This window comes from Oncorhynchus mykiss, chromosome 12 (assembly GCF_013265735.2).
Source record: "Oncorhynchus mykiss isolate Arlee chromosome 12, USDA_OmykA_1.1, whole genome shotgun sequence".
In the NCBI taxonomy this organism is placed as follows: domain Eukaryota; kingdom Metazoa; phylum Chordata; class Actinopteri; order Salmoniformes; family Salmonidae; genus Oncorhynchus; species Oncorhynchus mykiss.
Window position 1 is genome coordinate 16,670,631 of NC_048576.1, and position 12,391 is coordinate 16,683,021.

General features: G+C 41.1%; 1 protein-coding gene across 1 annotated transcript in view; it reads left to right on the forward strand.

The window, feature by feature from the left end:
• mat2al (methionine adenosyltransferase II, alpha-like) overlaps window positions 1-12,391 on the forward strand; it is a 41,880-nt gene that overhangs the window by 27,338 nt on the left and 2,151 nt on the right. The window contains exons 4-5 of the mRNA XM_021622795.2: window positions 8,648-8,760; window positions 11,843-11,986. Of these exons, the coding sequence (XP_021478470.1) occupies window positions 8,648-8,760; window positions 11,843-11,986 (257 nt within the window). The remainder of the gene's footprint in view (window positions 1-8,647; window positions 8,761-11,842; window positions 11,987-12,391) is intronic.

Here is a 12,391-nt window from a genome sequence, read left to right on the forward strand (position 1 = left end):
TATTGCACTTCCTAAGGCTTCCACTAGATGGCAAGTCTTCAGAACGCTGTTTCAGGCTTCTACTATGAAGTGGGGGCGAATGAGAGCTGATTGAGCCAGGTGTCTGGCAGAGTGCCACAGTCTGATGCGTGGTCACGAGAGTTGGCTCTTGTTCCATTGCTTTTCTACAGACATAGGAATTCTCCAGTTGGAACATTATTGAACATTTATGATAATAACATCCTAAAGATTTATTCTATACTTAGTTAGACAAGTTTCTACGGGCTGTAATATAACTTCTTGAACTTTTCGTCCGACGTTCAGCTGGACCTGAACGCTTGTTTGGATTTGTTTACCAAACGCGCTAACAAAAGAAGCTATTTGGACATAAATTATGGACATTATCGAACAAATCAAACATTTATCGTGGAACTGGGATTCCTGGGAGTGCATTCTGATGAAGATCATCAAAGGTAAGTGAATATCTGTCGCAGCCGGCCGTGACCGGGAGGTCCGTGGGGCGACGCACAATTGGCCTAGCATCGTCCGGGTGAGAAAGGGTTTGGCCGGCAGGGATATTCTTGTCTCATCGCGCACTAGTGACTCCTGTGGCGGGCCGGGCGCAGTGCACGCTAACCAGGTCGCCAGGTGCACGGCGTTTCCTCCGACACATTGGTGCGGCTGGCTTCCGGGTTGGATGTGTGCTTTTTTAAGCAGTGCGACTTGGTTGATTTGTGTTTCGGAGGACGCATGGCTTTCGACCTTCGTCTCTCCCGAGCCCGTACGGAAGAGTTGTGGCGATGAGACAAGATAGTAACTACTAACAATTGGTTACCACGAAATTGGGGAGAAAAGGGGGTAAAATTCCCTCCCAAAAAAGGAAAAAAAAGTTTCCGACTAATGTTGACAACACAATATGGCGGATATCTTTTTGGCTGGTTTGTTGTCTGAAAGCTGTACTCAGATTATTGCATGATTTGCTTTTTCCATTTTCTTAAATCTGACACAGCAGTTGCATTAAGGAGAAGTATATCTAATTCCATGTATAACACTTGTATTTTCATCAACATTTATAATGAGTATTTCTGTAAATAGATGTGGCTCTCTGCACAATCACCGCATGTTTTAGAACTACTGAACGTAACGCGCCAATATAAAATGAGATTTTTTGATATAAATATGCACTTTATCAAACAAAACATACATGTATTGTGTAACATGAGCATCATCTGATGAAGATCATCAAAGGTTAGTGACTAATTTTATCTCTATTTGTGCTTTTTGTGACTCCTCTCTTTGGCTGGAAAAATGGCTGTGTTTTTCTGTGAGTTGGTGGTGACCGAACATAATCGTGGTGCTTTCGCTGTAAAGCATTTTTAAAATCAGACACTGGCTGGATTAATGAGAATTTTATCTCTAAAACGGTGTAAAATACTTGTATGCTTGAGGAATTTTAATTAGATGTTTGTTGTTTTGAATTTGGCGCCCTGCACTTTCACTGGCTGTTGGCGAGGTGGGACGCTACCGTCCCACATATCCCAGAGAGGTTAATAACCTCTTAAAGCTAAGAGGCACTATTTTTATGTTTGGAAAAATAACGTTCCCAAAGTAAACGGCCTATTTCTCAGGACCAGATGCTAGAATATGCATATAATTGACAGATTAGGATAGAAAACACTCTAAAGTTTCAAACTGTCCAAATTTTGTCTGTGAGTTAAACAGAACTGATATTGCAGGCTAAAACCTAAGGAAAATCCAATCAGGAAGTGCCCCTGTTTTTGAAACCTCTCTGTTCTTAAGCATCCCTATTGCCCATTTAAAGGGATATCATTTTTCTATGGCTTCCCTAAGGTGTCAACAGCCTTTAGACATAGTTTCAGGCTTTTATATTGAAGAATGAGCGTGAACGACCACATTGCGTAAGTGGATAGGTGAGGGCTTTCAGAGTGATTTGTGCGCAAAAGAGAAAGGTGGCCATTGTTACTCCCGGTCCTAGTGAAAAGCCAACTGTCCCGGTTGATATATTATCGAATAGATATTTGAAAAACACCCTGGGGATTGATTATAAAAAACATTTGACATTTTTCTGTGGACATTATGGATATAATTTGGAATTTTTGTCTGCGTTGTCGTGACCGCTCTTTCCGGTGGATTCCTGAGCATAACACACCAAACTAACGGAGGTATTTGGATATAAAAAATATCTTTATGGTACAATAGGAACATTTGTTGTCTAACTGGGAGTCTCGTGAGTGAAAACATCTGAAGATCATCAAAGGTAAACAATTAATTTGATTGCTTTTCTGATTTTCGTGACCAAGTTACCTGATGCTAAGTGTACTTATTGTTTTGTCGAGCGATCAATAAACTTACACAAACACTTGTATTGCTTTCGCTGTAAAGCATAATTTCAAAATCTGAGACAACAGGTGGATTAACAAAAGGCTAAGCTGTGTTTCGCAATATTGCACTTGTGATTTCATGAATATGAATATTTTCTAGTAATATTATTTGACTATGGCGCTATGCTATTCAGCGTTGCTGATGACAATTATCCCGGATTCTGTATGGGTGGTTCAGAGAGGTTAATAATATGCATAAATTAGCATCTGACAGAATAGCAGGCAGTTTGGGCACCTTATTCATCCAAGCTACTCAATACTGCCCCCCTGTCACCAAGAAGTTAATGCAGTTGGATTTTAATGGCTGTGACAGGAAAAAACTGATGCAATTTTAAAAACATAACAATACATTCACAGATTTCACAACACACTGTATTCCCTCAGGCCCCTACTCCACCACTACCACATATCTACAGTACTAAATCCATGTTATCGTGTGTGCGTATGCATGTGTATGTGCCTATGTTTGTGTTGCTTCACAGTCCACGCTGTTCTATAAGCAGTGGTGTAAAAGTACTACTTAAGTCATTTTTTGGGTTATCTGTACTTTACTATTTATGTTTGACTACTTTTACTTAACTGCATTCCTTAAGAAAATATTGTACCTTTTACTCCATACATTTTCCTTGACACCCAAAAGTACGTGTTACATTTTGAAGGCTTACCAGGACAGAAAAATAGTCCAATTCACACACTTATCAAGAGAACATCCCTGGTCCTCCCTACTGCCTCTGATCTGGCAGACTCATGAAACACACATGATTTGTTTGTAAATGATGTCTGAATGTTGGAGTTTGCCCGTGGCTGTCCGTAAATAAAAAAACAAGAAAATGGTGCCATCTGGTTTGCTTAATATAAGGAATTTGAAATTATTCATGCTTTTACTTTTGATACTTAAGTATATTTGAAACCAAATACTTTAAGACTTTTTCTCAATTAGAATTTTACTGGGTGACCTTTACTTGAGTCATTTTCTATTAAGGCATCTTTACTTTTACTCAAGTATGACAGTTGGTTACTGTTTCCACCACTGTCCGTAAGGTGCATTTTTATATTTTAAATCAAATTTTACTGCTTGCATCAGTTACTTGATGTGAAATGGAGTTCCATGTAGTGATGGCTCTATGTAGTACTGTGCACCTCCCATAGTCTGTTCTGGACTTGGTGACTGAAGAGACCACTTGTGGCATGTCTTGTGGGGTATGCATGGCTGTCCGAGCTGTGCGCCAGCAGTTTAAACAGACAGCTCGGTGCCATGTCAATGTCTCTCATAAAAACAAGTAGTGATGAAGTCAATCGCTCCTCCACTTTGAGCCAGGAGAGATTGACATGCATGTTATTAATATTTGCTCTCTGTGTACATCCAAGGGCCAGCCGTGCTGCCCTGTTCTGAGCCAATTGCAGTAGTTTACTGAAAGTCAGTGGCATGTCATTAGTAAAGATTGAAAAAAGTAATGGGCCTAGACAGCTGCCCTGGGGAATTCCTGATTCTACCTGGATTATGTTGGAAAGGCCCACTGTGTTCTGTTAGACTGGTAACTCTTTATCCACAATATAGCAGGGGGTGTAAAGCCATAACACACAAGTTTTTCCAGCAGACTATGATCAATAATGTCAAAAGCCGCACTGAAGTCTAACAAAACAGCCCCCACAATTGTATCATCAATTTCTCTAAGCCAATCATCAGTGCTGTGCTTGTTGAATGTCCTTCCCTATAAGCATGGTGAAAGTTTGTCAATTTGTTCACTGTAAAATAGCATTTTTAAAACACAATTTTTTCCAAAAGTTTACTAAGGGTTGGTAACGGGCTGATTGGTCGGCTATTTGAGCCAGTAAAGGGGGCTTTACTATTCTTTGGTTGTGGAATTACTTTTGCTTCTCTCCAAGCCTGGGGGTACACACATTCTAGTAGGCTTAAATCAAAAATGTCAAATATGAGTGGCAATATCGTCCGCTATTATCCCCAGTAATTTTCCATTCAAGTTGTCAGACCCCAGTGGCTTGTCATTGTTGATAGACACCAATAATTTTCTCACCTCTTCCAGACTCACTTTATAGAAGCAAAATTACAATGCTTGTCTTTCATAATTTGGTCAGATAGATATCTCTCTGGATGTGTAAGTGTCATCATTTGTTGCTGGCATGGCATGCCTAAATTTGCTAATCTTGCCAATGAAAAAAATCATTAAAGTAGTTGGAAATATCAGTTGGTTTTGTGATGAATGAACCATCTGATTCAATGAATGGAGCTGAGTTTGCCTTTTTACTATCATTCTTTGTAATTTATCTTTGTTTCATGTGCCTTTTGCTGAGGAGTGGCTTCCGTCTGGCTACTCTACCATAAAGGCCTGATTTGGTGGAGTGTTGCAGAGATGGTTGTCCTTTTGGAAGGTTCTCCCATCTCCACAGAGGAGCTCTCAAGCTCTGTCAGAGTGACCATTGGGTGACCAGGTCTTGGTGACCAGTTTACAATCTGTGTTAAGGAGAGAGATTGGTCTATAGGAGTCCCACTTTCGCGGGTTTTTCCCTTTCTTGTGGATTACAGTAATCACTGCTTGAGAGAGAGACTCTGGAAAGCAGTTGTCTTCCCTGGCTTTTTTAAGTACCTCCATAAGGTAGGGGACCAACAGCTCCCTAAATTATTTATAGAACTCTGGAGGGAAGCCATCCTCCCCAGGAGATTTATTAGAAGTTAAGGATTTAATGGCCTCCGACAATTCAGGAACTGAGAAGTGTTCACTCAGGCGCTCTCTGTCTTCCTCTGACAGGCATGGGAGGTTGATCATCGCTTGATTGGGAAGTGTAGAGGTTGTTAAGAGAATTTTGTTCTCAATGTTCATAAACTGAACTTCAATTAACTTCTCAGTCTGTAACCCAGTATTTGTAAGATACTGGTTGAAATGAAAACAGACAGAGGCCCAGCCTACAATAGTCAAATGTTTATTCACGAGAACGTTCTGAAGTCCACAATACAAAGACATCCATTTTATAGCGGCGCACATACTTCACACAAACATTAGGTATCCTATGCACACACTGTCCTTCTACCCAGCCGACAAAGTTTAGGGGAGGCCGTGAGAATCACTCCCCGTTCTCCCTCAAGATAGGGAGACCGTGGGAAGTACTTCCCGTTCTTTACCCAATCTCTGAGGCCCTAGCCAGGTCGGCACCGAATTCTGCTACTACAGTCTGTGTTTAAGATACTGTAGAGACATATTTGTACAGACATATTGTTTTACTGACTAAAACTACACCCATCATTGATTATTTATGATTCTAATCAATTTCATACAATTATATGGTTTCAGGGTGGAGTATTCTAATCATTCATTTAAACCTAGAAATTCCATCAACAGAGGTCTTCATAGTATTTCTTAAAAGTATTATTAATTTCAGTAGGGTCGAAAGATATCTCATTAGTAAGAGTTTCTATAGCATTAATTGTCCTCTTATTTTCCTCTGCTTTCAGTTCCCATGCCAATACTTTGTGAGCTTTCTCTCCAAGCTCGTAATAACACTGTTTTGATTTAGTGATGGCCCTCTCAGCTTGATATGTGTTCATATTATATATATAATATTACATATTATATTTCAGTTTTTTATTTACCAAAAGCCTGTATAGATCTTTAGTCGGGCCTCATTGGTAGGTTTTCTATAGCTCTGAGATTTCAGATTCAAAGAATGGTCACTAAGCAATCTGGGGAGATACTTGATATCTAACACTATGAAATAGTTGGGTCGATAGTAAAAAGTTATCTATGCGTGTGGGTGTGAATAAAAAGAGTAGTCCCTATCCTGTGGGTGCATCTGTCTCCAGATGTCTAGCAAATTGAGATCTTTCATGAATGACATGGTGAGCTTGCCGGCTTTGGTAAGAAGTGAGGGTTTATCAAAGGACCTATCAAGAACTGTATCTAAACAAAAATTAATATCTCCTCCAACCAGTAGCCATCCTGGTGGTGCTTGAGCGACCTGAAGGAAGACATTCTATGACATATGGTCATCGAAGTTAGGAGCATAAATATTCAATAGGGTCCAAGACTCTGAGAACATATGCCCCTGCACCAAAGCAAACCTGCCCGAGGGATCTGAGGTGGTGTTGTTGACGCAGAAGGGGATGTGTCTACTTATCAAAATTGCAGTTCCTCTTGCTTTGGAGTTAAAAGAGGATGCAAAAACTTGTCCTACCCATTCCCTCTTCAATTTCTTGTGTTCACTGGCTGTAAGATGTGTTTTTTGTAAAAACACAATGTCAGACTTTTATTTCTTAAGGTGTGTATAGACTCTTTTCCTTTTAATCGGGCTGTTAAGAACTTTTACGTTGAATGTAACATATTTTAGTGGATTAAGCATAGGTTGGGTTTCAAATATGTAACCGAATGGAAATCTCTCGTGTAAATAGTTAGGAAATGTGTCAACTTTGGTTTGAACACAGAATTGACCTATGTGTCTCTTTAGGACGGAAACAACAATAGAAAAAAAAAGAAAGGAAAAAAAATCCCGCCCACCCCGATTGTCAGACTAAAACAACAATCAAACATGAATACACTTGTAGAGATACGTTGCTGCTCGCTTTCCATCTTGCTCTTACTAGCTAAACCTTGGCGTAAACTAAAACCTGCGAGCTCTCTAAGTTGAAAACAAACGTTGTGAATAGACATTTATGGCTGAACATTTACTGCCCACGGTAAGGGCTGCTTGAGTCTCTTTTCGGAAGAAAAACATAAATTGGGGGGAAAGCAGTGGGCCTGAGCCCACTTATTTGCTTCGCCCAGTGGATATTGACTAAACCAAAATATACTCTCCTGTAAATGTAATAGAACACCCCGGGAAAAAAACGGTTAGTTGAAAATGTACAAATCAATTATAGCGACCGGATATCGGGGTAAACGGATCCAAATTCCAAGAAGATATCAGCAGTTCATAAGAGAAAACAAACAAACTACATCTTATCCCCCAGAGAGACCGTCCTGGTTCAGACGCGGTTCAGTTCTTTGAGAAAAGTGAACACTTCTCCCGGTGTGTTGAAGAGATGCCTTCAGCCTTTGAACGGAACTTTCATCCGCACAGGGTGGATGTTGTGATGTTCTTCTCCTTCAGTGCTTTGGCGGCAGGTCTGAACTGCTTGCGTCTGGCAAGATCTGCGCTCATATCCGGGAAAAGGCTGACCCTCTTGCCATCAATGGTGATGTCCCCTTTGGCTCTTGCGAGTTGCCGTATCTTCTCTCTGTCTTGGAAACGAAGGAACCTGTTCAGGACGGCCCATAGGGGCTCATCGGGCCGGGGTTTCTGCGCTGATGTTCTGTGGGCGCGTTCGATTTCCAGCGGCTTGGTGAAGTTGATTATGCCTAGGACATCCGGGATCCATTGAGTGAGTAAACGGACCGGGTCACGGCCCTCGCTGTCCTCTTTCAATCCCACCACACGGATATTACTACGTCTGCTCTGGTTCTCCATCTGGTCTACCTTGTTTTTGAGGTAGGCATTGTCCTTCTGCAGTTGTATCAGAACCTGGTCATGTCGAGCGATGGTGTCTTCAACTGTGCTAATGCGCAACCCTGCCTCAGTCGTTCTCAAAAGGAGATCATTCATGGAGGATTTCAGGTTGTCAATGGAAGAATGGAGTTCAGCCGATTTTCTTGTCAATTTTCATAGAAAGACCTTTGTTACCATCCTGAATTTCCCGGAGGAGAGTAGCCAGCATGCGAGCTTGCCGAGAGCAACAGTCTGGAACTATCGTCTGAGTTATGAGGGCTAATGCTAATCTGGCTAGCTGTAGCGTTATCGTTATCTTGGGAATCAACAACGTTTTGGTCATCCTTCTTGCCTCTCGGTCGGAGATCGATGCCTCTTTGGGAAGGTAAGTACTTGACAATTTATCAGCCGATGTTAGAATATTGTTTCAACGTTATTTAGGTAATAATAGAATAACTTTGAAGAGCTCGGATTGTCAACGTCTGCTCAGCTCTGCGTCATCACGTGCTCCTTTTTTACTTTATTTAATCTATTTTAGAATAAGGCTATAACTTAAAGTTTGAAAAATTCAAGCGGTCTGAATCATTTTCGAAGACACTAAAAGAGATATTTCTGTTTTTAATTTTCAATGCATTTGCAAAAATGTCTAAAAACATAGCACTTTGTATTGTGTGTAGCTGCGTGAGTGGTAGGATAAAAACTATTTAGTCAATTTCAGGCTGTAACAACAATGTGGAATAAGTCAAGGGGTTTGAATACTTTCTGAAGGCCCTGTAACTGTCTTTCTACAGGGTTTGACTATAAGACGTGTAACGTGCTGGTGGCCCTAGAGCCCCAGGCAGAGGAGATATCAGTATGTGTGTTTGAAGGCAAGGATCAGGATGACATCGGAGCCGGAGATCAGGTACACTTTAAATTACAGTTCCACCAATTGAGAAATGTAACTTTGTAAATAAAATGTTTGATTTCAACAAATTTTAACATTGTCATAGAGACACATTTTCAACTTCATAAAAAAAACTAAAAACTTTTTCCCATCTCAAGAGGTTAAATTAAAAAACTATATTAAGTGCCAAATAAAGTAACATGGTTGAATGTAAGAGGGTTGATTTTATCTTAAATCGGACAAAAATCCCCTTGTGACGGGGAATGGAAGGAAGATAGCGTTTTTCATTATGAATCTGGCAACTCTGCAGTGGTCACTAGCTGGCACCCAACATGAACCACACTGCTCACCCTAATGCCTAACCTTAAAATAAGACTAAAAAAAGTTACAAAAAAATATATATATTCAGATATTTTTACAATGCACCCAATTTTGACTTTGCAGCTGGCCTATCCAATTTGCTCAGTTCTGCCTCCAGGACAAGACTTGTAACAATAAACGTCAACCTCCGATTGTCAGCTTTATGTGTGCAACACGGTGTGGTAGTTAAATCCAAGCTTCACCCCAAAATTTTTTTTGTTAAAAACATTCTAGTCTATCTATGGGTAACAGGGTTAACATGTTATTCTCTACCAACCCTCTCAGTTTTCCACCACAAAACACCAGAAAACGAGATAAAAGAGTAGAACCAGCTCACCTGGTTTTACTCTATGATTTGACTATTAGATGTTCAATGTTTCTTTAGAAAAAAGGGATAGTTTCACCTTATTAAAATGAGAGTTCAGTTCACGTAACAGGTTTGACCTTAAAATGAGGGACAAACGTATGTGAATTACTAATCACATAAAATAAATAATATTCAGAAAGGACTTTCTCAAAGCAGCAAGATAACTAGCTTTACAATGATGGTGAAAACTCAGTGAAATCTTGGTGATGTGGGTTAAAATCTTAGAAGTCAGAGGGTGCACAAATGGGCTTGTCAAAATGCTGAATTTTGGCAATTTAGCAAGTCTTTATTCATACCATATAGTACTAATAGAAGATGTTCTGAAAGAGCTGCAAAACCTGGACCCGTATAAATCAGCTGGGCTAGACAATCTGGACCCTCTCTTTCTAAAATTATCCGTCGCCATTGTTGCAACCCCTATTACTAGTCTGTTCAACCTCTTTCGTACCGTCCGAGATTCCTAAAGATTGGAAAGCTGCCGCGGTCATCCCCCTCTTCAAAGGGGGTGACACTCTAGACCCAAACTGTTACAGACCTATATCCATCCTGCCCTGCCTTTCTAAAGTCTTCGAAAGCCAAGTTAACAACCAGATCACTGACCATTTCAAATCCCACCATACCTTCTCCGCTGTGCAATTCGGTTTCCGAGCTGGTCATGGGTGCACCTCAGCCACGCTCAAGGTACTAAACGATATCATAACCGCCATCGATAAAATACAGTACTGTGCAGTCATCTTCATCGACCTGGCCAAGGCTTTCGACTCTGTCAATCACCACATTCTTATCGGCAGACTCAACAGCCTTGGTTTCTCAAATGACTGCTTCGCCTGGTTCACCAACTACTTCTCAGATAGTGTTCAGTGTGTCAAATCGGAGGCCCTGTTGTCCGGACCTCTGGCAGTCTCTATGGGGGTACCACAGGGTTCAATTCTCGGGCCGACTCTTTTCTCTGTATATTTCAATGATGTCGCTCTTGTAGCTGGTGATTCTCTGATCCACCTCTACACAGACGACACCTTTCTGTATACTCCAAACGAGCTTTGATGCCATACAACACTCCTTCTGTGGCCTCCAACTGCTCTTAAACGCTAGTAAAACTGAATGCATGCTCTTCAACCGATCGCTGCTCGCACCCGCCCGCCCGACTAGCATCACTACTCTGGACAGTTCTGACTTAGAATATGTGGACAACTACAAATTCCTAGGTGTCTGGCTAGACTGTAAATTCTTCTTCCAGACTCATATTAAGCATCGCCAATCCAAAACAAAATCTAGAATCAGCTTCCTATTTTGGAACAAAGCATCCTTCACTCACGCTGTCAAACATACCTTCGTAAAACAGACTATCCTACCGATCCTCGACTTTGGCGATGTCATTTACAAAATAGCCTCCAACACTACTCAGCGAACTGGATACAGTCTATCACAGTGCCATCCATTTTGTCACCAAAGCCCCATATACTACCCACCACTGCGACCTGTATGCTCTCGTCGGCTGGCCCTTGCTACATATTCGTCGCCAGACCCACTGGCTCCAGGTAATATATAAGTCTTTGCTAGGTAAAGCTCCTCCTTATCTCGGCTCACTGGTCACCATAACACCACCCACCCGTAGCACACGCTCCAGCTGGTATATCTCACTGGTCATCCCAAAAGCCAACACCTCCTTTGGCCGCCTTTCCTTCCAGTTCTCTGCTGCCAATGACTGGAACGAATTGCAAAAAATCATTGAAGTTGGAGACTTATATCTCCCTCACTAACTTTAAGCATCAGCTATCAGAGCAGCTCACCGATTGCTGCAGATGTACACAGTCCATCTGTAATAGCCCATCCAACTACCTACCTTCATCCCCATATTATAGTTTTTATTTACTTTTTTTTGTTGCTCTTTTGCACAGCAGTATTTCTACTGGCACATCATCATCTGCATATCTATCACTCCAGTGTTAATCTGCTAAATTGTAATTACTTCGCTACTATGGCCTATTTATTGCCTGACCTCCTTACTCCATTTGCACACACTGTATATAGATTTTTCTATTGCGTTATTGACTGTACTTTTGTTTATCCCACGTGTAACACTCTGTTTTTTGTCGCACTGATTTGCTTTATTTTGGCCAGGTTGCAGTTGTAAATGAGAACTTGTTCTCAACTGGCCTACCTGGTTAAATAAAGGTGAAAAATACAATTTAAAGGTTACTTAATTTAAAGTAACCGGCTTAAAATTCTATATTGGTACACAAATCCTACTTAAAATGTCAAAGGGATACAAAATGCACTCATTTCGCCGAACAACCCATTTACACACACGTGCATTCACACACTGCCTTGGCTTAAGTGAATGTCTAATGATCTAGCCTGTGGTCCTGCCAGGGCCTGATGTTTGGCTATGCTACAGATGAGACAGAGGAATGTATGCCTCTCACCATCTTACTGGCCCACAAACTCAACCACAAGATGAAGGAGCTGTCTGCCAACGGGGAGTGTCCTTGGATCAGACCGGACTCTAAAACTCAGGTGAGCCCTCTAGTGATGAGGCCAGTCTATCAGAATGAGTGACGTAGAACCTAGTTAGTGAATGTCCCCAATCCTGCACAAATCATGTAACGACAGAAATACAAGTGGATTGGAGACAGATGGAGGTGATGCATATTTATCCCCAAGATTAAATTGGTTTGAAATGAGTTTCAGATCAGATGAAATACTAATACAGGGGTCTGACATAATGTATTTTATTTCACGACCACTAATGAGATGGGTGTGCTTGATGCATGTTTTGTCGGAGCTTCTCAAAGTCAGGGGGCGTGGTCGACAGTGCATACCTCCTCTCTCCTATCACATCCAACTATGATTGATATTTGTTTTTATTGCAGAGGAGAGCACTGAATTAGCGTACCATGAGTTTTTTTTTTAATGCTTGAA